This window comes from Fukomys damarensis, unplaced genomic scaffold, assembly GCF_012274545.1.
Source record: "Fukomys damarensis isolate Sample0158 unplaced genomic scaffold, DMR_v1.0_HiC HiC_scaffold_18, whole genome shotgun sequence".
NCBI classification, from domain to species: domain Eukaryota; kingdom Metazoa; phylum Chordata; class Mammalia; order Rodentia; family Bathyergidae; genus Fukomys; species Fukomys damarensis.
Window position 1 is genome coordinate 3,865,290 of NW_022900930.1, and position 26,195 is coordinate 3,891,484.

Consider the following 26,195-nt stretch of genomic DNA (forward strand, 5'->3'; position numbering starts at 1 on the left):
GCCTCGGGGTATGGGGACAGAAATGGGGAAGTGCTCTAAGAGCTTTCCTAGGAAGAAAGGAGCCCTCTGCCTGCACCTCTCTGCTTTAAGTCAGTTATCCGCACCTGTGCCTTACGTCCTTAGAAGGATCCTCTGCATTCAGCTCTGTTCATGTATTGTCAAACTGAAGGGTTTATTTTGGATAAGGTTTATTTTCCTGAAGTTGTAGGAATTAGTTCATTTACCAACTACTGAGTGATGTTCCCCTTTGGCATTTAAAACTTTTGTGATTGTTTTTTGAGTGCTCACTGAGGATGTGTGAAGGGTGGATCTGGAGCTGGCGGTGTTTTATCGCGTCAGTCCTTTTTCTCTACCCTCAAACCTGAAGTACATTTGAAAAATTACAGTATTGCGCCTACCTGTGCATCCCGGAATACCCGGCTTTCTGCCAGTCTTTCCCAGGGAGAGCACTGCTGGCTGAGAATGATGCAGGTGAGGAGCTGTGAGCAAAGCAGAACGTGTGTGTGTGTGTGTGTGTGTGTGTGTGTGTGTGTGTGTGTGTGTGTTGTGTGTGTGTGTGTGTGTGTGTGTGTGTGTGTGTGTGTGTGTGTGTGTGTGTGTGTGTTTGGGGGACATGGGATCAAGCTGGGGCCTTCGTACTGAGCTACGTGCCCAGCCCTCTAGCAAGGGTCTCTTGACCTTCAAGACATTGGTTAGAGCCGGAAGGGAGGACCCAGACCTCAGAGAAGGGCTGGTGCCTGGGGGTCTCAGCACCCACAGTGACATTCCTGGAACCCCCAGGTGGGGCCACGGAGTGTAGACACTTGGCCGCAGCCCGGATCTTCCTCCTGCTGTGTGCATTTAGAGAGGGAAGCCAAAGAATGTCTGGGGCTGGGGGTTTTCCTCAGTGGTTCCACCGCCTGCCTCGCAAGCGCAAGGGCCTGAGTTCGATCCCCGGTACAAAAAAAAAAATAAATGACTGTGGCATGGAGATGGATGAGGTCTAAACGAAGCCGTTTTCGGGTCTTCACGACCCTGGGATCCTGTGAAGCTGACCCTGGGTCCCACGTGAACAGTGTCTTGGGCTGGTAAATTTTGAGTCTTCTGAACCCAGAGGGTCATCGATACTTTCCAAGTAAGCACATTTTTTTGTAAACTAACACCGTCCACTCAACACCATTGAATTTTTAACTCGGGTAAAATTCGCGGAACTTGAAGCTTACCACCCTGACCCTTCATAAGCGCTCTGGTGTGCCCGGCTCCATTCACATTGGGCAGCCCCTGGTGCTCCAGCCTTTTCACCCTCCCTTCCCTCACGCATTCACCAACTAACTGCAGGTTCGCCTCCTCTTCCTCAGGCCCCGAAGCACCATCTTTTCACACAGAGCAGCAGGCTTTGTCACCTTCCTTCACATGTAAAAATAAGGTTTGTTGAGGCGGGGGGGTGGTGGCACACACGCCTTTAATCCCAGCAGTGGAGGCTGAGGCAGGAGGGTCGCTGTGAGTTCGAGACCAGCCTGGGCTACACAGTGAGTTCCAGAGCAGACCCAACTACATAGTGAGACCCTGTCTCAAAAAAAAAAAGGGTCATTGTACCCCGACGCCCGGGACCTCAGCCACGCTACCAAAGTATGTACCCCTAGCCCAGGACATTTCTTTACAGTGAGAAAAATGTCACTTTATGAAGAGACTGTTCTACCCACCCCACTGGGTCATGCGGAACCCTGGTGAATTCTGCCCTCCGGTACCCACTGAGGTTCAGGGTGGGCAGAGGCACGCTCTGAGACATCGCCTCTACTCAGATGTATCAGCAGGTTTTGGGAGCAGCAACTTTTTCCTGCTCAGCTGCTGGCTTTTCCGTGTGTGGGGGAGGAGAGGCCCCAGGAGGGTCCCGAGTGGCAGAGGTGGGGGCAGGGCCGCACATTCTTTTCTTGGCGGAACCTGACCTGATTTAAGGTCAGCACCGCGGAGAGTGGGAGCTGCAGGGTTACCTCTCCGCCGGCGATTCATCTCTCCTCCCTCCCCCACTCCTAATGATCTTTCCATTACAGAACCCAGACCAGGAAGTGCATGACAGGTCGCAGCTGCAGACACATGGCCGGGAGGCCTGGGCTTCGGGCCAGGGGTGGGAGGTCTCAGCTCCCCTCCTAGCAGCAAGACCACTGTGCACACAGGAGGCGAACAACTCAGTGGAAGATAAGATGTACTTATGCATCGAATTGGTGCTTACCAGTTGTACTCTGGCTTTGATTTTAGGATATGATTCTTTTTATTTTGTACCGGGGATCGAACTCAGGACCTTGTGCTTGCAAGGCAGGCAGGGGAGCCCCTGAGCTAAACCCAGGCGATATGATTTTTTAATAATGACAGGAGAAAGCTCCTACTTGCCCATTTAGGTCCCCCCATCCTGAAGCCCTCATAAATTGCCCAAAACTCCAGCTCCATTTCACAAAGTCAGCTCACCTCAGAAGCTTTTCCTCTCTCACAATGTCAGATTCAGAACACGCTGGGGAGTAGGGGACCTGGCTGCCAGGATGTGGGCCTTGCAGACCCCAGCCCTGAAACACTGGCCACACCTGTGATCCCAGCACTCAGGCTGGGCGAGAGTTTGAGTCCAGCCTGGGCTGCATTTAAAAAAAAAATAAGGACAAAAGCCTCCAAAACAACCCAGCAGACCTGGGGTTCAAATCCCAGTAAAGGGTTGTGCCCCTTTTCTTTTTCAGTCTCTATTGGGGTCGGCTTTTTCACTTACAAATTGCTCAGGAAATGTTAATTTACCCTAAACTGTGTCCTAGGGAGCAGTTGTCACACAGGAGTTTCTGTCTGCACCGCCAGCTGTGTGGTTGGCTCTCTTCCCTGAATCTGCCAAGGCCGGATTCTTTTGGTGCTGAAAGAAATGGTGACAAACTTCTAACTGTGAGTTTAGACCCGAGTCCCGTAGCTCTGGGACAGCTCCCTTCACTGTCTGGCGCCCTTTCTGCTGATGAGACAAGAGGGACAGAAACGAAGTGATGCAGGGGTCGTTTGGGAAATGGGTGGGGTAGGAGCAGCCTTGTTTTCCCGGTGTTATCAGTAAACATGTGAGGCAGAACTTTTCCTGCAAAAGGGATTTCTTTTGAGACAACTTTGGGTGCATTCCTTTGTTAATCACTTAATTACTGTCCTGGTAGGACACAGCTGGGGGAGGGGACCGAATCCCGAGTAGGACCAAAGCACAGGTATGAAGGAGGCGTCCGATAAACTGAGGCCGTGTTCCTCCTAACACCGCCCAGGCTCCCTCTGTCTCCTTCAAGGTTGATGCAAAACTGTTTCAGCCTGGGTCACCTGAGTGGGGTTCTTCAAGTTTCTTCCTCCTGCCTGGTTCACGGAGAGCTGATTTTTGGGGGGTCAGGAGGGGGTACAAGGCTGTGGCTTTGGCCAGCACAGGCAGCTCTACACTAAATTACAGTGATGAGGAGGAACGCACAAAAGGCTGAAATCTTTTTTTTTTTTTTTTTTTTTTAATAAAAACAAAACAAAACTGCTGCCCCAAGCCCCTGGGCTGCTGAATGGCGAGGGCTTCCTGTCGGGATTAGCCGGGCTGCCCGGGCCTGTGTGCACTGCCTTTCTCCTCAGGAAATACCTTTAGTAAGCCCCGATGGGGTCCCCATGGCAACGAGAGAGGGGACCCGCTGACAGAGGCCATTCAGCCCGCCGTTCTGCCTCGGCCCCTTTGTGGAGCTTTATTGCTGCCCCTCTGGCAAACACAGCAGTTTGCACCGTTTTGTCAGGCTGAATGTGGAGTTTTTACATTTTAATGGGCTCTTCTGGCACTGGTCCATTTGCATGTAAAATGTTCCTTCTTACCCCTTTCCCTTTTTCTATTAAAAATAAAAAGGCACCCTCCTCCAGATCCCGGGTCCGACGGCTGACCTGGGCGTCAGACCTACAGTTGGTCTGGTGTTCCTGTCTCCCCTGCCACGCTCCTGTTTCCCCCGGTCCTGCAGCTCCTGCATTCACGCAGTCATGTGTTTTTAGGGCTCCCTCTCTACACCCCAAACCTTGTAGGATGAAACTTGGTACCTGGGATTTCGATGCCATTCCCCATTTTCGCCTGGGCTTGCCAGACTCAAGTAAGTTTTCAGTTCCATTTCAAAGCCAAAATAACGTCATAAAAAACCTCTGCAGAGGGCCCCGGAGCCCTGCTGTGCTGTTCTGCAGTCCTTTTAAGTTGCTTTCAAAGCCACCCCAAGTTCCTACCCCACCCACAATTGCCCCTCATTTATCTCTGGGGAACTTGTGCCCAGACTGTAAACATTCTGGGACCACCACTCCCTGGACGATACCGAAGAAGATGGCCCTTCTCCTCCGGTTTTCCTCAACCAGAAATCACTACCCCGAGACTTCATGTTACAGTCGAAAGTCTGGATCTGTGGGAAGAGTGTTCGAGCCCTGCACCCTGGGCCTGGAACCCGGTGATTATTCTGACGCCAGACAGATGAGACACGTTTGTGGACCCGCCCCAAGGCTGGGCAGCCTAACGAGCTGCAGGATGAGCAAGGCCCAGGAGAAGGCACAATGGGAATAAGTAAAGCTGGGCGTGCTGGTGCGCGCTGGTAATCCCAGCGCTCTGAGAGGCTGAGGCAGGGAGATTCTAAGTGTGGACCCAGCCTGGGCAACGTAATGAGACGCTTGTGTCAAAATTAAAATATATATTTAAGAAATGGATCAATCCCCAGTACCAAAGCAAAACAACAAAAATAAAGCACCACACTGAGTGGAGAATGTGGTTCTTACACTGTACATCCCGAAAGAGTGAGTTTGAAGGTCCAGGGAAGTGGTGGAATTAGTTGCTTAGGAGAAAGTGTTTTAGGAAAAGCAAGATCTCTCAGGTGAAGAAACGCAGAACAGCATACACTGAGGAACTGGGACATTTGGACACGAGCAGGGGAGGAGGCAGCTGAGGCTGGATTCTGTAGGAAGGAGGAAGCCAGGGTTCACAGTGCAGGGACGAGGGGCCCGACCTCTGCTCGGTGAGCCCAGAGGTGGGACAGCTGACCTGCCCCTTCGCCTAATGTTCCTAATCTTCTCAGTGGGTCATCAGAGGCCATCAGCTGTAAGCCGTAATCAAGGGTGAGGGGCTTGAGAAGAGAGAAGGTGTCAGGTGACTGGTGGGGGAGACTTGTGCTTGGGAGGACTGTGCTGCCTCTCTGTGGGGTGGCCCAGGACCAGCCATCCGCATCTGTAGCTAAGTGCTGGTCCTTGCTCTGACTTTTTAGAAGCTGCACTGCCCACATGTTCATGTGTTGAAATGGGAGCCACCAAGGGTAGCAGTGTGATTTGTGTGGTGTCGAGCAGGATACCAAATGGGGCATCACATTATGAGTCCTGGGTCTGCCGAGACCACCCCCCATACCCCACCTTCCTCACCTGCCAGTGTGGACAGCACAACTCACTCGACTGTGGGTGATGAGCTGTGAGGTTGAGGGGTGATGGGAGGGAGGGAGGACAAGCCCAGAACAACCCATTTCAGAATCCCTTGTGAGGAGGCGGGTGCAGGTGCCATTGGGCAGGACCAGTGGGCTGAAGTAAAAGGATTTTGTCACTCCAGAAGGCAAGGACTGTGGAGACACAGTCTACCTTTGCAGGCTGTAGAGCTGGACCCTGGGTGTACATAGATTCTGGAAAACCAGGCCCTTTGGGTTTGAATATTGGCTCTGCCCTCTCGGACAATTCTGGAGCCTCTTTGTGCCTCAGTTTCCCCTCTGAAGCAAGGATAGTAATAGTGCCCACCTCACAGACTTACAGGGATCTGATGACAGAACACATCCTGAGGGTTACACCTGGCAGATGGTCAGCTGCCACCTCCTGGGGCTGAAGTTAGAGCGCCAGAGCAGAGCTGTGGTGCTGCGTGTGGGGTATGCTCTGTGTGCCGTGAATACTGGCCAAGGCTCATACTCCTGGTCTGCACAGTTGCCTTAAGGATATGCTCGCCAGGACTTATTTAGTGACTCTGCCCTGTTCCTCACCTTATGGTTTTGCTTTTGGGCAGTTTTTTACCACGAGTCTTCTGTTGCAAGCAGAATGTAGTCAGGCCTTACCTGCGCTCCTCCCCGAAGCACAGTACTGTTCAGGAACACCACATTCTTTTCTGCTCCTATGGCCTAAGGGTTTTTGTTGGTTTCTGTTGGTTGATTGGTTGGTTGGTTTGGTTTGCTGTGGGTGAGACAGGGTCTTTGCTATGTATTCCATCCAGGCTGGCCTTGAATTCACGATCCTCTGGCCTCAGCCTCCGGAGAGTGTTGTTGAGATTACAGCCATGCCACCTCACCTGACTCCCAGTTTTTCCTGCTAATCTAAATCCCCTTCACCCTCCCTACCATCTGTGTTGAGACTTTTCTGTGAACTCTATTCTGACCACCTGTACTTTCTTAGAGTTGCACAGCTAGAGGCTGAGCTGCCTGCCCCTTATGCCTGTGTTCTCCACTTGTCTAATGCTGCCGTATAAAATGCTCACACATATCAAGGGATGTGTGCGCCCTCTCGCCCCACTGTGGCTAAAACATCTTTGGTTCCTTTGTTTAACCATTTTATCATTGCATGGTGGCAGACTCCTAAAGATAACTATTTTGAGGCAGGTGTGGTAGCGCACGCCTGTAATCCCAGCACTCGGGAGGCTGAGTCAGGAGGATTGCTGTGAGTTCGAGACCAGCCTGGGCTACAAGGTGAGTTCCAGGTCAGCCTCAACTACATCGTGAGATCCTGTCTCAAACAAAACAAAACAAAACAAAAAAGATAACTATGTTGAAGAAAGTTCCCCATCTCCTTGGATTTGTAAGAGCTGGGATCTCATCTTCTCATAAGAATAATGAGGTTTAAATGAGTTTGGGCTCCATTCTGGCCCAGCGCAGGGCCCATGGCTGACAGAAAATGTACTTAAGATCCGACAGATGCATTCCGGGCAGTACTGCGTGCTAAACGCCACACCTGTCAGCTTGTTGGGGGTGGTGCAGTGAGTAGTACGGTATGTGGGGGATGAGCAGGAAGGGAGAGGGACTTCGTTAATTGTGCTCCTAAAATTCGAGCTCCACGGGACAGTCCCCTCCCTCCACTCCTACCTCTCTGCCATTCGTAGCTGCTGCTTCCTTGATGATCCCTGAAAAGTACCCCCATCCATTCCTAGCTCCCTGAGGGATACGGGGGTTCGGTTGAAGGAGAGAGGTGGGATTGGTGTATAAATCCCTTCCTCTCCCGACAAAGGGAGCCCACATCAGTCTGTGAGACTTTCCATGGCCCCCGCACGTCCAGGAGACCTTCCCGTCTCCGGTGCAGCATCCGAGGAAGAGCCCCTGGTCTCTCCTGGAGAACTGTCCCAGGCCTCAGGAGTGAGGCTGACAGCCTGAGTGAGCGAGTCCTCTTCACGACGTTCAGGTCCAGCCCTGCTGCTGGCCTCCCCTCCCGGTGTGGTAATGAGGATCCTGTCTGTCGGCATTGGAAAACGACGCACTTTTTCCACACTTGGAGCACATGGCGCTTCGAGCTTGCCGCAGTGGTTGCTCTAACGTGGCACCGCCAGCATCTTCAGCCAGGCGAGGTCGCCGTGAGACGCAGGTACCACGTGTGTCTGTTCCTTCCTCTCACATCGCGGGAAACAAGATGCATAAAAACAAGTGCTGGGCTTTGCCGCTGTCCGCCGTCCGTCAGCACCTCCACGGTCCCGTGCAAGTGCTGCTGTGTACCTGGATCTAATGAGTCAGATTGCTGAGAGCTGGAATGCTGGTTCCCCTTTCTCCGTCTTCCACCGCTCCCTCAGTGGGACACCGGTCAGCTGTATGGTCTGCTGGTCTCGGGCAGACAGATCCAGCCCCGAGGACACAAGACACGTGAAGGGCACGAGTGAGGGACCCTGCAAAGACCCAAGAGAGGTGCAAAGCAGGGGCTGATGGCCTTGGGCTTCCTTGAGACAGTCACCTTCCTCAGGACGGGGCACAGTCACTGCCACTCTGCCAGGCAGGGTGCAGATGGGCAGGGCCCAGAAACACACAGTGGACGGTTCCCTCTCCAGCACCTCTGGAAGAAAGCTGCGAATCCCTGATGGAGCCGCGGATACAGATTGGAGGGCACTGCCAGCGATGAAAAAGTGTGTTGATTGCTCTAAAAGAATAGCTCTGCAGACCCTAAGTTCCATTCAAGACCTTATTGAGTAGTTTCTAACCTGTTAGATATAGTGGGAAAATTATAACGGGCAATTCTGCACTGGATTGCTCACTTCAAACAAAAATTGGTGGGGTGGGTACCAGGGATCAAACTCAGGACCTTGTGCTTGCAAGGCAGGCGTGGTGCCACTGAGCCACATGCCCGGCCCCGCGTTTTTAAGAGAAGCAAAAGCCATGGACAGTTAAAAAGAATGCATCCAGATGACCATCACCAGAGGGCTGGAATGTGCTGGGTCCATACAGTAGAGTATTATTAGGTCCTGGAAGAAAGGAGTCACTAAGACAAGGGGCAACCTTGACCACGTGATTCGAAATAAAAGAAGCCAGTCACAAATGACCATATGTTTATTGTGTGATTCCATTATCTGAAATACGCAGTTCTGGAAAGACAAAATGCAGCCAGTGGTTGCTGAGACTTGGAGTGAAAGTTAAGGGGCCACTTGGTGGGGAGTTTCTTTTGGGGTTGGTAAAAATACTCTAAAGTTGCACTGTGGTCTTGGTTTTGCAACTCTGAATATACTTTGTATCTGTGAGGTCTGTGTTTGCAGATCAAACCAACCACGGATGATGGAAGATGTGGGGGGCGGTGTCTGTGATGAATACATGTACCGACATGAGTCCCTAAATGATACAGTATGACAGAGCTAGGTGCACACCTATAATCTCAGCGTTCCAGGAGGCTGAGACAGGAAGATTGCAAGTTCAAGCCTAAGCAACTTAGCTCGCCCCAATCTATAACTTTTTTTAAAATGGGCTGGGGATATAGCTCAGTATGAAGGTTCTGGGTTCAATCTTCACTGTTTGCATAGCATTCAAATCACATTAGGTGCTACAAGTAATTGAGAGATGATTTAAGTTATAGAGGAAAACTGGCAAAAATTGTATGTAAACTACCATTTTATATAAAAGACTTGAACATTCATGGAATTTTACAACTTCAGCGAGTTCTGAAACCAATCCCATGTAAATTCTGAGGGGCAGCTGTACTGGGAACCATTGAAATGGGCTAGTTTTACAGTGTTAAACACTAGCATTCAAGATGGTATGTAGCTGACTGTGAATTCACGCAGTTTGGACAATAATGGTTTTACAGAAGTTTCAGCAGCAACACCAGTTAAAAGCTGAAGATTTCCTGGATGTTTCCGGTGGTGAACTTTGAGCCTCCTGGGAAAGGAGGACTCTGAACGGCCGCTGACAGTTGTCAGTGGAAGTCAGCTTTGTTGTACAGCGAAGGAGGCAGTGGGCAAGAACAGCCACGCTCAGAGTGCAAGGCTGTGGCTGGGAAGACATTGGATGGAGGGGTGGGAGCAGATGTGGGGAACTGTGAAGGCCAGGTAGGAGTGTATTTGGTGTTTGTTTGTTTGTTTGTTTGTTTGAGACAGGGTCTCACTATGTAGTTGAGACTGCCCTGGAACTCACTGTGTAGCCCAGGCTGGTCTCGAACTCATAGGGATCCTCCTGCCTCAGCCTCTTCAGTGCTGGGATTACAGGCGTGCCCCCCACACCAGGCAGGCAGGAGTGTAGATATGATCCTGAACAGAATACGATCTTGGTCAGGAGAATAATTGACAACATGCACCAGGCTTGAGAACACTGGGATGCGTCTGAACTCAGCTCCAGGGAGGCCATTGGGTAAGACACCCAAGATAGTGCCAAGGAATGACAGAGGATGAAGCAAACCAGAGCACAAATGGGAGGGAATCAGGGTCTGAGTGACTGCGTCAGGAGGAAAGGAAGCTCAAGCCTGAAGCTAGAGACGGCCAGACTGGGTCTCAGCAGTGCCAGGCCCTTCGATTGCTTTCATTTGGGGGCAGAGGCCCTGCTTTTGCCTTTGGAGGTTACTAACATCCCTGCCACTCGTCCGTGGCTGTGTGAGGCCGTAGTCTCAGAATCTGAATTCGCTGTCCAGCAACGGTTGGTGCAGATCACGAGCTGTGTGGTGTTTAATCAGTGAGGTTGCTTGAGGGAAATGAGAGTTGATCAATAGGAGTGTCAGCTATGCTCTTGCAGGGCCGAGTCCAAGCTGCTTTTCTTCTGCCTGCACTGGCAAAAACCGCAAGCCATTGAAAATGGAAAGAGCAACTTTGTCTAAGGCCCATAAAACTGACTTTTAAGCAGCTGTGTCTTCTGCTCACCTTTGTGGTTTTCCCCCTGACCAGGTTCTGGAAAGTAAATAGGTGCTAGTCTAGTGTTTTCCGAACCCTTTAGAGCAGCACCCCTGTGGTGACACAGGGTCGGGGTGCAGGGCCCTGGAGGAAGGCGTACTGTCCACCCTCGTACCTTCCAAGGACCCCCAGCTGTCCTCCTGTCTTCCCTTCCTCCTTTTCCCTTTCATTTTTGTGGTTTTGTTGTTGTTGTTGCAATGAGTGAGATACGGAACCATGCACCTGCCTCAGCCTCCCGACTAGCTGGGCCTGACACTACCATTGCTCCACGCTCCTATTTTTTTGTTTGTAAGGTTTCTAGCAGAAACTTGTTGAGTACTTCAGAAATTGGCTTAGTAGGGCCGGGGTTTTAGCTCAGGGGTTCGGTGGCCTGCCTTGCAAGCACAAGGACCCAAGTTCAATCCCCGGTACCAAAAAAAAGAAAAAACAAATAGGCTTAGTAAGGCAAGAGGAGGAGTCAAGGGGAAAAGGGAGTTTGAAAGGAAGACAGTTTGGAGATGGCATTACAGTCAGTCCCTGTGTCGTTTATAAAGCAAGTGTCTGTTAAGGAACTCTCGGTGCCTGGCTGGCGTTAGCCTGGGTGCTAGGGATTTGAAAGTAAATGTCATACCCGGTCCTCTCCCCCAGTCTTCCAGAAGGCTACCCCGCTGGCCATGGGGCATCAGTGTGTTCAAGCAGGGGCCAGGGAAAGCCATGTACCAGAGTTCGGGGACCTGCCAGTGATGCAGCAGATTGAATAGGTGGGCTTCTCTAAGTAGAGGCCCAGGTGACCGTGCGCACTGGTGCGCAGAAGAGGCCAGGAATGTGCTTGAACAGAAATTTAGTTTCCCCTTGCTAGTCGAGAGGGGACAGTCACCCTTCGATAGCTGGCCTCCGGCTGTGTCTGGACTGCAGCTTCTTGCCAGACGGCTCCCTGGAAGGCGAGGGATGGGTGTTCTTGGGAGCTGCAGCTCCGGCGCTGCTGCCTGAAGCAGAGAGGGGGTGGGAGGGGCTGGGCTGGATGTGTGACATCGTGTTGCAGGGCGCTGGAGAGGTCGCGTCCCAGCAGTGGATGAAGAGAAAAGGGCTTTGTGTGCAGCAGTTTCTGCTGCCAGAGCAAGTGTGGGTTTTGTGGCAGCTGCAGGCCTCCATCCCTAATATAGGCAAAAGCCCCAAATCCTCCAGGCCTGACACCTGTTAGCCGGGGGTCCCCTGAGCTGACCTCTCCTTGGGCTGTCTCTCCCATGTGTGCCTCTGACCCCACCCTTGCTGAGTCATGTGAGCCCAGAGTCCCGTTCCACGAAAGTGCCTTTTCAATTTAGGTAGGTGCCGCTGGAATTTTGAGGAGTAGCATGTATTCAAGAGTCACTAGGGGGCCGAGGATTTTTTAGCTCAGTGGCACTGCGCCTGCCTTGCAAGAGCAAAGTCCTGAGTTCGATCCCCAGTATGGAAAAACAGTCACTAGGGAAAGGGCTGAGGCTGACCTAGGCCAAAGGAATGGGGCGTTCCTCTGGGAAGTGGCCACTCTTGGCAAAGACCTGGCCTGTGTTTGGGGAACTATGGAAACAAGTCCCAGGGAGGGCTGGCCCTTCCCCAGGGATGGAGAGAACTGAAACATGACCTGCTTAATGCTGCTGCAGCTGCTTCCTAACTTGCCTCTTTCTTCCTTTGACTTTTGGAGGAGTCGGGTGGCGGGGAAGAACGGGGTTTCCAGGTAGCTGGGCACTTCCCGCTGACCCGTGTTCCCGGTCCTACCTCCCCAGCTCTGTGGCCTCGAGTCCGTGGCTAGCGTAACTCCCTTTGTCTCCCTCCTTCCTCTCCCCCTGGCTCCTCTTCCCGGCCCCCGTGGTGGCTGCAGCCCAGCCCTGGGGAGCCCCTGTGGAGGTGGAGTCCCTCCTGGTCCACCCTGGTGACCTGCTGCAGCTCCGCTGTCGGCTGCGGGACGATGTACAGAGCATCAACTGGCTGCGGGACGGGGTGCAGCTCGCAGAAAGCAACCGCACCCGCATCACGGGGGAGGAGGTAGAGGTGCGGGACTCCGTGCCTGCCGACTCCGGCCTCTACGCCTGCGTGACCAGCAGTCCCTCCGGCAGTGACACCAGCTACTTCTCCGTCAACGTCTCAGGTTGGTAGCCACGCCCTCCTCCCCTCCCGCAGACCCTCCTTGCCTCTGTCTGCTGGTTTCAGGGGAGGTGAGCCTTCCCTTCCGTGATCTGCCCCACTCTGCTTCAGAAACTGCTGCCCACTAACACTGCTCCCTGCCCGGCGTGCAGCTTAGTTCTCAGGGGAGACCTGGGGGTGGACCCCAGGCCAGAGATCTTGCCCAGATCTCCGGGATGCCAGGTGGGGCTCAGCCGGCTTTCATGCTGTCACTGCCTTGCCGTTTGGATGTGGTGCAAACAGCGCCCAAAGTGAGATCCTGCTGTGCTGGGAAGGACTGGGGAGCACCGCCCTGTGCACAAGTGTGATGGCGACACTCGCCGGCCAGTTCCTGGGCAGCCGGGGAATCTGTCACTGTTAGGATGCGACTGTGACAAAACTAGGATCGGGGAGGTGGGGCTGGCATTGTGTGCCCAGCGTGCAGGCACGGTACCTCCTCCCGGCAGCATTTCGAATCTGTCCCAACGGAGGATCGCGCCTTCTTTATTTCCTCCCAGATCCCCGAGGGTGCCAGGAAGGACTGGCCAAAGCTGTGGCACAAACCGTGCCGCTCACTGCCACTGTCGGGCTTGTTCTCACGAGGGGTGCGTTCTCGTCAGGGAGAGATGTGGGCCGCTGCAGGCTGCCCACCTGCTGTGGTTAAGAAGGGCAGCTCCCAGGCCTTAGCAGCTCATGCTAGAGAAGTCCCGACTGCAGCCTAGACCTGCCTGTGCCTCCCGGTGGTTGGCGACCCAAAGAAGGACGCAGGTTCCCCGGCTGCCATTCTGAGACCCAGGATGGCCGGGTGATGGCTCGAGCCAAAGAGCCTCCAAGCGCAGAAACAGAAACGGCTGGGGCCGGGGATTAGCTCAGTGGTTCCACCACCTGCCTCACAAGCACAAGAACCAGAGTTCGATCCCCGGTACCAAAAGAAAAGAAAGAAACCGCTGGCCCTGGGGAGCCGCCCATCGCGAAGGCTCTGGTAGAGAGCGGGCGGGGCCGAGCACTGGTGCGCGCCCTTCTTAGACCGATTCTGTCCCATTGCGAGACTGTCGGCAAGGGAAGGCTGGGCCTGGCGTCCTGCTGGGGAGGGCGCTGCTGCCTCCCGGTGACGGTGACGATGACGGGCGGTGAGGACGGAGGCTCTCGCGCCCTGGAGCTGTCCTCAGTGCCGCTCTTCCCTCCACAGATGCGCTGCCCTCCTCGGAAGACGACGATGACGACGATGACTCCTCCTCCGAGGAGAAAGAGACAGACAGCACCAAACCAAACCGTACGCGTGAGACGCTTTCCTACCTTCCTCCTGTGGGCCTGGGAGTCGGGTTCAGGGAACGGGGGTGCGCTGAAGCAAGAAGACGGGCAGAGGCAGAGGCCCGTGAGGTCAGGGCGCCTCGCTACCGGTGCTGAGTGCTGGGCGCCGGCGCGGATGCTGGCAGGTGCCTGGCACCGGACCGTGCCCTGGAGCCTGACCACCTCCCCATCTTGTCTCTCTTGGCTTTCCCTGGGCAGCCGTAGCTCCGTATTGGACGTCCCCGGAGAAGATGGAGAAGAAACTACACGCCGTGCCCGCCGCCAAGACGGTGAAGTTCAAATGCCCTTCCAGTGGGACCCCCAACCCCACGCTGCGCTGGTTGAAAAATGGCAAAGAATTCAAACCCGACCACAGGATTGGAGGCTACAAGGTACACAGGGGTCGTATAGAAAAGTTAGAGAAGTTAGCACGATGCCGGGGGTGGACTGCCCACCTGTCTCTCAGTACCAGGTCCAGAGTTCCATCCCCAGGACCCCAAAGAAGTTAGCATGAGAGGAATGGAAGAGGCTGAGACAGGAAATCCTCATTATTTACCTCTAATTTGTAGGGGATTTTCTTGGTGCTGGGGATGGAACCCAGGGACTTGCCCATACCGAGCAAGTGCTGTACCGCTGAGCTACATTCCCAGCCCTTGTAGTTGTTCTAAATAACGCCTTTTTACTATAGTGATATGTTTTTTAAAATTTAATGCAGAAAAGTTTAAAAATTATCTTTTTCTGTGTGTATAGCTTTTCCATAATTGATCACAGTACATATATTTTATCATTTGTTTAAAATAACATGAGTCATTGTTATTTCAGGCATGAGTGTTTGAGAGTTTTCTCATGGCTACATAAGATTCCATATCAGTATATCCCACAGTTTAATAAACTATTGTATAATATTTAGGTTTTGTTTTGTTTTTAGTTTTTCACTAATTTAAACAATGTTGCAGCAATTTTTTTTGTTTGGTTTTGGTTTTGGTTTTTTGATGCAGGGTCTCACTATATATAGTTCAGACTGCCCTGGAACTGACTATGTAGCTCAGGCTGGTCTCAAACTCACAGTGATCCTCCTGCCTCGGCCTCCCAAGTGCTGGGATTACAGGGGTGCGCCACCATGCCCAGCCTCAGAGCAAATATTTTCATCAGAATGTTTAAACAGCCTTCCTTAGAACACATTGCTGGAAATGAAATTACTGGGTCAAAGGGTATGAGCATTTTTAAGCTGTTGTGTATTACTCAATTACTCTTTTGGTGTGTGTGATACTAGGGTTGGAACCTAACGGAAACCAGGGCTTTGCCCACACTAAGCACACATTCTGTCACTGAGATACACCCCAGCCCATAATTAGTTTGCTTTATATGGTTTGTTTTTTGTTTTGTTTTTTTGTTGTTTTGAGACAGGGTCCGCCTATGCAGTCCAGGCTAGCCTTGGAACACACTGATCCTCCGGTCTCAGCTTCCTAAGTTCTGGGATCACGGGCGTGCACCACTATACCTGACTAACAATTTCTTTCTGGTTTTGGTTTTGGTTTTGTTTTTTGGTACAGGGTATTGAACGCGGCACCTTGCACTTGCAGAACCCCTGAGCTAAATCCCTGGCGCTACAATTACTTTGTTAAAGGGGAAAATGCAGCCACCTTCCCATAGCAGAACAGAAGAATGACAGGTTCACCTGACCTTTGGCCACAAATGAAAGTGCTTCTTAACGCTCTCATGCTTTGTTTTGCGAATTGTTAGATAGATCATGTTAATAACCAACTCCCCTTTCTTGTGTAAATTGCTGTCATTCCCATTCTATTGAGAGGAAGAACATCTTTATCCCGATCCATCTTCCTTCGGTCTGGTCATTCCCAGAGTCCCTGTTTATCTCTTCTCACCTAACTTGTCTTCCCTCCCCTGCTCTAACTAACCCCCTTCTTTTTTGTTTTTGTTTTTGTGTTTGGTACTGGGGATCAGATGCAGGACCTCATACTTTCAGGCAGGCGCAGGAGGCAGAACCACTGAGCTACATCTCCAGCCCTCTTGTGTTTTTGGTGACGGAGCCCTGCTGTATAGTCCACAATGGCCTTGAGCTCGCTGTGTAGTCAGGGCTGGCCTCGAACCTGCAGCAGCCCTCAACCTTCTGAGGACTGTGATTACAGGCGTGCACCACCACGCCCAACTTCTTTTCTAACAAAAATGCAGAAGAAATATATATATATTGTAAGAAATTATCTAAGAGAAACAAAGGCAGTCTGAAGTAGTCGAGAAATGTGTGTGCGTGTGTGTATATAAATATATATATATATATTTTTTATTATTATTATTTTTTAATGGACTGGGGATTAAAATCAGGGCCTTGCACATGGTAAGCAAGTTTGAGCTGAGCTACACCCCTAGCCTACGCCCCCCACCTTTTAAATTTTCATTTATTTAGTAATTTATTTGGGTACCAGGGATTGAACTCAGGACCTTGCGCTTGTAGGCAGGCTCAATGCCACTGAGCTAAATCCCTGCCCCCCTTTTTGTTTTATTTATTTATTTTTATTTGCCCGGGGTGGCGGGTTTGAGACAGGGTCTCACTATGTAGTTGAGATTGACCTGGAACTCAGTCTGTAGCCCAGGCTGGTCTCAAACTCACAGCGATCCTCCTGCCTCAGCCTCCCCAGTTCTGGGATTACAGGTGTGTGCCACCATGCCCAGTCTTTGTTTGTTTTTTTTGTTTTTTTTTTTTTGTTTTTGTACCTGCGATCAAACTCTGGTCCTTGTGCTTGCGCGGCAGGCGCTAAATCCCCAGCCCTGCTTGTTTAATTTTGAGAACAAGGTCTGGCTAAGTTACCGAAGGTGGCCTAGAATATGTGATCTTCCTGCCTTGGCCTTCTGAGTAGCTGGGATTATCGGTGTACACCACCATGCCCAACCCCTAGGAAAAAGTTTTAAGTTAATTCACCAAGTACTTGCTCTCTAAGTTACTGTGTTTCGGATGGAGTGAGACAACCTCCTGCCCACAGAGATTTTCTAGTGTTAGAAGCCAGATGTGGCGGTGCACATCTGTAATTCCAGCACTCTGGGAGGGTGACTCCCTCAGCTCCGTGGTGACTGAGCCCAGCCTGTGCGATTTAGTGACTTAGACTCTGTCTCAGAAAAGGGGGTTGGGCTGGGGAAGTAGCTCAGTGCAAAGGCCCTGAGTTCAATGCCCAGTACCACACATACACAAAACCCGAAAGCAGCAAATGAGCAGTGATCATACAGAGCAGACTGCCATCAGTGTTTCAGCAGAGATGCAGAGGGAGGGTAAGAATAGTTCTCGCCAGAGATTCGGCCAGAGGTGGAGGCTGCTTTGGAAATAGGATGTCAGGGGCAGCCAGGGCTGGCTTTAGCAGAACCATCCCTACACAGGAGTGGTGTGGACAGACGCCCAGAGTCCAAAGGCTCCTAGTGAGGTTGGGAGGGTCAGAGCCTGTTTGTCCAGATTACAGCTGGCCTTGAATGCTGGGGTGAAGATATCCAAGTCCTCGCACCTGTCTGTCCGCCAGCAGGATGGGCCCTTCCTGAGTGTAAAAGCTCCTAGAGCAGGCCCAGGCCTAAGCTGCCTCACGGGGCAGCTGGGCTTCAGACCCTCACCGGCGCCTTGGTGTGCGTCGCCACAGGTCCGTTACGCCACCTGGAGCATCATCATGGACTCTGTGGTGCCCTCTGACAAGGGCAACTACACCTGCATTGTGGAGAATGAGTACGGAAGCATTAACCACACCTACCAGCTCGACGTCGTGGGTAAGAAGCCCAAGACGCCCTGGGAGGAGAGGGTGGGGCCCTAGGGGTGGAGTCAGGAGAACATTTGGCGCCCATTAGGGTTGTTACCTAGAGCAGATCACGTCTTGTTTTGAGCATTTTTGGGGGGGTACGGGGATCGAACTCAGGACCTTGCACTTGCGAGGCAGGTGAGGCACCACTGAGCTAAATCCCCAGCCTATCGTTCTGTATTTCTGACAGACTCCTAGGTGATGTGCCATCCCTGGTCCTGGGCCATCCTTGGCACAGCAGGAATTAGGGACTGGTTTTAGGTGAGAAGTACGCTAGGCCGAAATCTGGAGCTGTGTCTGAGCCACGGGCTCTTCGTGTAGATGAGAGACTGCGCCTGTACAGTGGGTGCCTTCGCTGCCATTGAGAGGAGGTTCCTGGCTGCTTGAGGCTGGAATCGGGGCAGGTTACCTGGCACTCAGCAGAGGCGATGGCCAGGGCATTGCCCCTCCCTAGACCGTCGGAGAGGGCGCTGTCTGCGGGTGTCCCAGGCGGGACCTGCTCACAGCAAGGTGTGATGAGCCCGTTTTCTCCCTTCCGCAGAGCGGTCCCCTCACAGGCCCATCCTGCAGGCAGGGTTGCCTGCCAACAAGACAGTGGCCCTGGGCAGCAACGTGGAGTTCATGTGTAAGGTGTACAGTGACCCACAGCCCCACATTCAGTGGCTGAAACACATCGAGGTGAACGGGAGTAAGATTGGCCCGGACAACCTGCCTTATGTGCAGATCTTGAAGGTAATCTTGATCCCAGTCTTAATGGGCCAGTGTACTGGGAAAGAGACCAGCACCTTCCAGGGGCTCAGGCACCGGGCACAGTGCCTGGGGTTGGGACTAATGACAGGATGGGTGGAGGTGAGCTGGGAACAGACTGTTGGGGAGTGGACCGTGGTGCTTTTACGGAACTTTGAGAGTGACTCTGCTAAGACTTGGGATCGGCTACTCGAGGCAGGGGTTCCAACTCCTGCTTACTCACTGTCCAGGGCCAAACCATCTCCAGCGAGCAGGTGACCCCGTCTTGCCCCCGCTTGCTTTCCAGTGATGACCTTTTGGCAAATGGGATGAATGACAGGGACACAGCTTGAGTAGTCAGGAAAGCAAATGCCACGTATAAATCCTAGGCAGTAGAGGAGTAATGGCATTGTCTTCCTCTTTCCTGTCATCCCCAGACTCTCGTTTTCCCTGAACGCTCCATTAATCCAGGGAAGGTAACTGGCTAAGTCTCCAGTGGATCTTACAACAGGAAGTAACCAGAAGCTGGGAAAGTGGTTTACCTCCTTGTCCCAGAGTTAGAGCTCATTCTCCCCTGGCTTAGCTGTCCCAAAGATTTACTGGCTGTCCCTTCTCTTCGCCCCTGGTGCTGAAACTTCTGTGCTGGGCAGAGGGCTGTGGCCTTGGGCCTTGGCTTCAGTCACCATGTACAACCCCTGCCCCGGGCTGGAGGAGTGGGTTGGATGCAAACGGAGCATTGGCTTTGGGCCAGCGATTTCTCTTTGTTTCTCTCTTTTTAATTTTTTTTATCACCTCAAACATTTTGGACTTTGGAAACCAACTTGTTTTGTCCAGCTCTGAAGGGAAGATTACACGTCTCAGTATAATGTCTCCCCTCGCGTTGCCTCCCTGGGCCCACCTGCGAGTCACATGGGAGCAGAAAGTGGCCACATCCCCGTGTCTGCCCGACTGACTGGTGTGTCGTTGGTTTGTTCCAGCATTCGGGGATTAATAGCTCGGATGCGGAGGTGCTGACCCTGTTCAATGTGACAGAGGCCCAGAGCGGGGAGTATGTGTGTAAGGTTTCCAATTATATTGGTGAAGCTAACCAGTCTGCGTGGCTCACTGTCACCAGACCTGAGGCGAAAGGTAATGGGGACACGGATGGGGCCCTGTGCTGGGAATCTGACTCGGGCCCCACGCTGCTGGGGCAGGCGGGGAGACCAGCGCCAGTCCCCCTGTGATCCTCCTGCGTTCTTAGTGCCCGAGCCATGGAAAAATCCCTGGCCTGGGAGGCTGGTTTGGTTTGGTTCTGTGTTGGTGTCTGCCGGTCCCTCGTGCCTTCTGTGTGTCCCTTGGCTTACGTGTGAGTCTGGATACCCAAGCCGCAGTGGCCGTGCTAGGCAGGAGACCTCGGACTGAAGTGTGCGTGGTGGTGAGAAGAGGGCTGGGTGTGCCCGCGGAGCCCGGGACCTGCCGCCCTGAGAGACTGCTCCCTCCCTCCCTCCTGTGTATTCCCTCGGAAACCAAACAGCCCCCCGTCGTCGCCGGGCCTCATTTCTCCATGCCGCCTGCCGCGCATGCTTGGGTGGACAGGGATGGCAGCGTGGTGAAGGGTTGTAACCGCCTGTCTCCTCAGGTCCGCCGGAGCTCCCCGGGCCGCCCTGTCTTCCTCTAATAGGTCTCGCTGCCTGGTGGTGTTGTTTGTTCCTTCCTGCAAAGCAGATGCTGGGGAGAACCTCTTCCTCTGGTGTCCTGTCCTCCTCTCCGCCCTTCCTCCGGGTCTCTTTGAGGTCTCATGTCCTGTGCTTGTCCATTTTGCTCCCGTTGTCCCTTCTAGACCGCTGGAGTTAATACCACCGACAAGGAGATGGAAGTTCTTCACTTAAGGAATGTCTCCTTTGAGGACGCGGGGGAGTATACGTGCTTGGCGGGTAACTCTATCGGACTCTCCCACCACTCTGCATGGTTGACCGTTCTGGAAGGTACACACTGTGCTTCTCCTCGATGTCCTGCCTCGCCACGGGCACGGGGGGAGCATGCATTCCGGGGCTGGGGGAGACCCGCAGCCGGAGAGGTAGGTGGAGGGGTGGTTCTCACCTGCCACGTGCCCTTTTCTGTCCAGTCCGAGGCTGAGTCCTCTCAGCTCACGTGGAGGTTCCTGGTTTTGCAGGAGCTCAGAGGCTGCCCACATGACCTGTTTCAGGCTCTCCCTCGGCCGGTGGAATGCATGCCCTGGGTCTGGATTTACCTTGCAGCTGGGCTGTCCTCCACGGCAGGCTCCTTCCACCCTTGGCTCCAGCAGCCATTGCACCCACTTGGCAGCAAGGGTCTGAACTACCAGACCCTCTGGTGGTCCCAAGAGCTTCAGAAGGGACATACTCCTGCTCCCTTGAACGCAGGCACTTGGCCTGAGGACTGGGTGCCGGAGTCTTCTGTCACTACCGAGGCAGTGAGCTCAGCTGCCGTTAGAAGGCCCGTCCCAGGCAGCACAGGAGGCTTGAGGGTGCCCATTGATCTTCTTGGCTACTGTACCAAGAAAGGAGGTGTCCGTCTGTGCTGGGCCCAGGAGGAAGGAGCCACAGCCTGCGCGGGGTGGCGGGCTGTGACTGCAGGACTGGCACTGCTTGTGGCTCTGAGTGTCCTGCATGTGGTCTGGGTGCTGCTCTCTCCTGTGGCTGCAGACGTTGCCCTCTTTCTCCCCTCAACCTCTCTACCCTGCTTGCCCAGCAGTCTCTTAACACCCCGCTTGTGGTAGAGAAGCATAGTTTTTGTTGTTGTCCCTGTCTTTGTCCTCTCTGAACTCCCAATGAACGTCTTCATTTCTTAATATTGTGGGAAGGAAATAGCAGAACACTTTTCCCACCCTCAGCTGTGCTGTCTCCTCGTGAGCCTTGTGCCCCTCTGAAAGGGCCCCGGGTGCCACCTCCCTGGTGCCTAGAGCTGTGTTCACAGGGGAGGGCTGACCACACAGTGGGGCCCAGAGAGCCTCTGTGAGGCTGGTGCCCCACTTTTCCCCTTGATGCGAAAGCAGACTGACTCAGTGACGGCTTCTGTGGGGCCGGGTGTGAGTTCTGCACGGAAGGTTGGAAACGAATAAAATAATGCCCCTCACACACCCACTTCAAAATTTCTTACATGGTAAAAGTCCTTTAGGGCCTGTGGAATTCTTAAGAATGGAAAACCTTTGAAAATTCAATCGCTTTTGCCTGTGGTCTGGCCAGGGGTCTAACTGGCAGAAGCAACACAGGCCTGCGGTGGGGTGTTTCGTCAGGATGCAAGCTGGTCCCCCCTTCCGCTGTCATCCCAGGCATCTTACATGCCCGGCGGTGCCTCCTCAGAAAGTCCATCTGTCCCCGTGCAGTTAGTGTGCGCGACAGTGGTGAGAAAGGGGCCCTGCCTCCATGAGGAAGCTGAGTGAGGCGTCTGCGAAGGGACTTGCAGGGTACTTGGTACAGTCCCAGCAAGGGCTGCGGAGTGAGGGTGGAGCCTGCGCGGCAAGATAGTCTGGTCCAGATGAGCCTTTCAGAGCCTGCAGGGGCCGCAGACGGCCCACTGTGGCACACGTGCCATAGGTCCGCCCCCACGGGGTTCCGCCCTTCTGTGGACTTGAGGTCATTCCGGGAGGCCCCCAGGTCACAGGACATCTGACCTCTGTGCCAGAACCTGGTCTGGGTCTTCCCCCAAAGCCCCCGGAGGGAGGGAGATGAGTGCTGTGTCTCACGGAGCAGGGACTCGCACCACGGTCCCCAGAGCCCGCTAACACCCTGTTCACACTGACCCAGCCCTCGAGGAGAGACCGGCAGTGATGACCTCACCCCTCTACCTGGAGATCATCATCTACTGCACAGGCGCCTTCCTCATCTCCTGCATGGTGGGCGCCGTCATCACCTACAAGATGAAGAGTGGCACCAAGAAGAGTGACTTCCACAGCCAGATGGCCGTGCACAAGCTGGCCAAGAGCATCCCTCTGCGCAGACAGGTAACAGAAAGTAGATGGGGGATTCGCACGATTGCTGCCACGTTCTCCCCTGGGTCTCTGAGGATTCCCCTAGGGGCCTCTCACCCTGCACTGTCCCTAATCTACTCGGGGCTTTGCTTTCAGACTTCTGGGCCAGGCACAGGGGACCACCCTTGACCAGGCAGGCTCCCGCCGGTCTGACCCGTGGATTGCTGCCCTAACTTCAAGGACCCGCTTAATTGGCACAGTGGGTTTGGGGAAAGTCCAGGCAGGACTGAATGTGTACCTGTTGTCTTGCATTTGGACTGTTCCTGGGGCCAGGCAGAGGTGTCGAGGTGCAGGGTAGAAAAGAAGAAGCAAATCAATCCCGTATGCTCTTTCCTTCCTCAAGAGAAAGTGAGGGTGTGTGAAGGAGTGAACTTCACTTAGCACAGTGCTGACTCTGGCAGGTGCTGTAGAGGGCAGGAACCCATAATCTAAGGTTTTCTCAAAGAATTGGGGCAGGAACTGAGTCGTTAGTGCAGTAAGTTATGACGTTGTCAAGCAGGGAAAGGTATGAAGCCCAGGAAGCCTAGTTGGTGGTGGAAATCAGAGCCAGAACTTGGTTCTTCTGACTGGGAAAGAAATGTCACAGACACCTCCGCTGTGGCAAAAAGCCCTTTAAGGACTCGGCGTCTGTTACCGCCCTGCCCCCAGCACATGCCCTGCTAGGAGAGTGACCTCACCCTTCCCTGCAGGTGTCCGCTGACTCCAGTGCCTCCATGAACTCTGGGGTTCTTCTGGTCCGGCCCTCCCGTCTCTCCTCCAGTGGGACCCCCATGCTGGCTGGGGTCTCTGAATACGAGCTCCCTGAAGACCCCCGGTGGGAGCTGCCCCGGGACAGGTACCATCGGATGCCCAGCTTTCTGAGGCTATCCCCGGGTGGCTGTCCTGAGGGTGGCAGTCGTGTGTGTGCGGCTTTCTGAGACGCACGAGGTCCCTCTAGAAGTACTCTGTCCACTTTCCATTCTCGGTTGGGTGATGGGGTCTTGTGAAGGTGTGACCTTTACCAGCTCCAACTTACACCATTCTCCGTTTCCCCAAAGATTAGTCTTAGGCAAACCCCTGGGAGAGGGCTGCTTTGGGCAGGTGGTGTTGGCGGAGGCCATTGGGCTGGACAAGGACAAACCCAACCGTGTGACCAAAGTGGCTGTGAAGATGTTGAAGTGTAAGTGAGATCCCCCCTTACCCGCCTGCCCGTCCGGTGCCCCAGTCAAAGCGTCCCTCTGCTGCTCGCATCGCCCACGTCGGCCGCGCTGCCTGTGCGATTGTGGGGGGGGGGTTGCACACCTAGGATCCCTGCAGTCTCTGGTCCCTTGGTGTCATTGGTCCCATCACCAGCAGCCGCACTCGTTACCACACTACAGCCGGAGCTCCCGGTGGAGGGGCGGAGAGGCTAAGCTGAAGCGAGGGCCTCAAGCGTCCACCCTCCCCACCGCGTGGCTGTCCTCGCTCCTCCCTCCCAAAGTAACCAAGCTCACCCCATTCTGGTTTGCACACGAAGCTGATGCAACAGAGAAGGACCTGTCGGACTTGATCTCTGAGATGGAGATGATGAAGATGATTGGAAAGCACAAAAACATCATCAACCTGCTGGGGGCCTGCACGCAAGATGGTAGGCACCGGCTGGGCGCTGCCCTCCTGGCCGGGTCTGGCCCTGAGTATCTGACAAGGACTCTTAGCTGACCTAGGGAAGGGACGGAGGAGAGGGGCTGGTTTAACATGGTCAGAGTGCTTCTTGGGTCTGGGTCGGTGTCCCGTTAGTGCTCCTCTGAGAATGTAGACACTGAGGTTCATGTGCAGCGTGGAGACACGAATGGGGAAGTGACAGTGACCTATGGCAGGGCTCTGACTTCCAACTCTGTTTGGGAATTTTCTGGATACGCAGAAAAGAATTTGCCTGACTTTCTGTGGTGATAGAAAGACTTCGGGCTCCTATCCAGAGGTACAGGGAAGCAGGATAAGACCAGGGCGCATGTAAATGGGGTGTCACTGGGGGAGGGCTTCCTCCAGGTGAAGCCACACCTGCTTACTGCTGCCTCCCTGTGCTCGCAGGTCCTTTGTACGTCATCGTGGAGTATGCCTCCAAGGGCAACCTGCGGGAATACCTACAGGCCCGGAGGCCCCCAGGGCTGGAATACTGTTACAACCCCAGCCACAACCCGGAGGAGCAGCTCTCCTCCAAGGACCTGGTGTCCTGTGCGTACCAGGTGGCCCGGGGCATGGAATATCTCGCCTCCAAGAAGGTGTGGAGCTTGAGTCTCCCCAGTGTGGAGTCAGAGTGGGATCGGGCCCTGCTAGTACCCCAGCTCGTGACTTTCCATCGTCTGGTAGAGCTGTAGATGTATTGATTGCTGGCCTTATGTGCTGTCTTAAGCTCCGAGGACCTCAGACAGAGAGCTGGTGCAGCCTAGTGACAGTGGCCTCGGGATTACCCTGGATTCTGTTCAGATCTGTGTCTACCACTTTGCATAACCTCGGGCAACTATTTCTTCAAATACAAAGTACAAGTAATATTACTTACGTCGCAGAATTGTTAGAGGGATAAGACAGAATCACATCTGTGTGAGTGTTAAGTAGACTTCTTGGTGCTCTGTAAATGGTGGCTTGATCTGAGCCCTGACCCAGCATGGACGTGCTGTGCCTAAGGGACAGGGTCCACAGCTGGTACCCAGGTGGACTGAACATAGGCCTAATGTGTCCACCTTTGTGAAAATACAAAAGCTCAGAGGGCCGGGGGTTTAGCTCGGTGGTTCCGTGGTTCCGGCGCCTGCCTCGCAAGCACAGGGACCCGAGTTCGATCCCCTGTACCAAAAAAAAAGAGGTTTTGGTAAAAGGATCAAGAAGGCCAGAACTGTCGATGTTGGAGTGGAGGGGCAGACTTTTGGGAGGGTCCAGTGGTGTGGTAGTTTTTTGCGTGGTCAGTGGTTCTGCTGTGCCCGGAACGAGGGGCGGAATGTAGGGGAGTCCGCTGAGTAGCAGTGCTCGGTCCAGGGCCTGCCCCCCTCACCTGCCCCCACCCTGCCCTCTGCAGTGCATCCACCGAGACCTGGCCGCCAGGAATGTCCTGGTGACGGAGGACAGTGTGATGAAGATTGCAGACTTCGGCCTGGCTCGAGACATTCATCACATAGACTACTATAAGAAGACGACCAATGTAAGTGTTGCCCTCCTGGAGCTGGGCTGTTCTCCGCTGTGGGGGTGGACTGAAGATGTACGTGCCACACCCCCAGCGGTGTCCTCACTGTCCCCAATCTCCCATGCTGCTTACAGGGCCGGCTGCCTGTGAAGTGGATGGCCCCCGAGGCACTGTTTGACCGGATCTATACCCACCAGAGTGATGTGTGAGTCTGAAATAAGTAGTTGCCAGGTGTTGTGGGAGAGAGGATTTCTGCTGGGCTCTTCGTCCCCTGGGATGGACGAGCATCTCGCTCCCTCTCAGAGACAGTGGGTGTGCGTATTTGCTGTGTCCGCGCTTGTTGAGCAGATGGCCCTCCCTGCTTGGTGCCCCCTTGGCGCGGAGGGCCGAGTCGGGGTGGGGTGGGGCGGGACAGCCTAGGATGGCCAGGCTGTGTTTATCCGCAGGTGGTCTTTCGGAGTCCTGCTGTGGGAGATCTTCACACTGGGTGGCTCCCCGTACCCTGGGGTGCCTGTGGAGGAGCTTTTCAAGCTGCTGAAGGAGGGCCATCGAATGGACAAGCCCAGTAACTGCACCAATGAGCTGTAAGCCTGGGGATGAATGCACCTGAGGCCTCAAGCTGGGCCCTGGGGAGCGGAGGGCTGTGCATCCGGAGGAAACGCCCTTCCCGGCCATCCTCTACACCGCTGTGCTCTGTGCGCAGGTACATGATGATGCGGGACTGCTGGCATGCAGTGCCCTCTCAGAGACCTACCTTCAAGCAGCTGGTGGAAGACCTGGACCGCATCGTGGCCTTGACCTCCAACCAGGTAAGGA

General features: G+C 53.8%; 1 protein-coding gene across 9 annotated transcripts in view; it reads left to right on the plus strand.

The window, feature by feature from the left end:
• Positions 1 to 26,195, plus strand: part of Fgfr1 (fibroblast growth factor receptor 1) — a 49,473-nt gene that overhangs the window by 22,139 nt on the left and 1,139 nt on the right. The window contains exons 1-16 of one of the 9 annotated variants that reach the window (XM_033765360.1): positions 12,012 to 12,032; positions 12,177 to 12,443; positions 13,647 to 13,736; positions 13,967 to 14,139; positions 17,383 to 17,506; positions 18,077 to 18,267; positions 20,081 to 20,225; positions 22,026 to 22,228; positions 22,939 to 23,084; positions 23,287 to 23,408; positions 23,745 to 23,855; positions 24,296 to 24,486; positions 25,275 to 25,397; positions 25,514 to 25,584; positions 25,826 to 25,963; positions 26,083 to 26,188. In XM_033765360.1, coding sequence (XP_033621251.1) covers positions 13,999 to 14,139; positions 17,383 to 17,506; positions 18,077 to 18,267; positions 20,081 to 20,225; positions 22,026 to 22,228; positions 22,939 to 23,084; positions 23,287 to 23,408; positions 23,745 to 23,855; positions 24,296 to 24,486; positions 25,275 to 25,397; positions 25,514 to 25,584; positions 25,826 to 25,963; positions 26,083 to 26,188 — 1,812 coding nt within the window. In that variant the 5' untranslated portion in view covers positions 12,012 to 12,032; positions 12,177 to 12,443; positions 13,647 to 13,736; positions 13,967 to 13,998. Of the gene's footprint in view, positions 1 to 12,011; positions 12,033 to 12,176; positions 12,444 to 13,646; positions 13,737 to 13,966; positions 14,140 to 17,382; positions 17,507 to 18,076; positions 18,268 to 20,080; positions 20,226 to 22,025; positions 22,229 to 22,938; positions 23,085 to 23,286; positions 23,409 to 23,744; positions 23,856 to 24,295; positions 24,487 to 25,274; positions 25,398 to 25,513; positions 25,589 to 25,825; positions 25,964 to 26,082; positions 26,189 to 26,195 lie in introns of those variants that run through there. The other 8 variants (XM_010604919.3, XM_033765358.1, XM_010604908.1 and 5 more) reach the window with 8 other exon arrangements.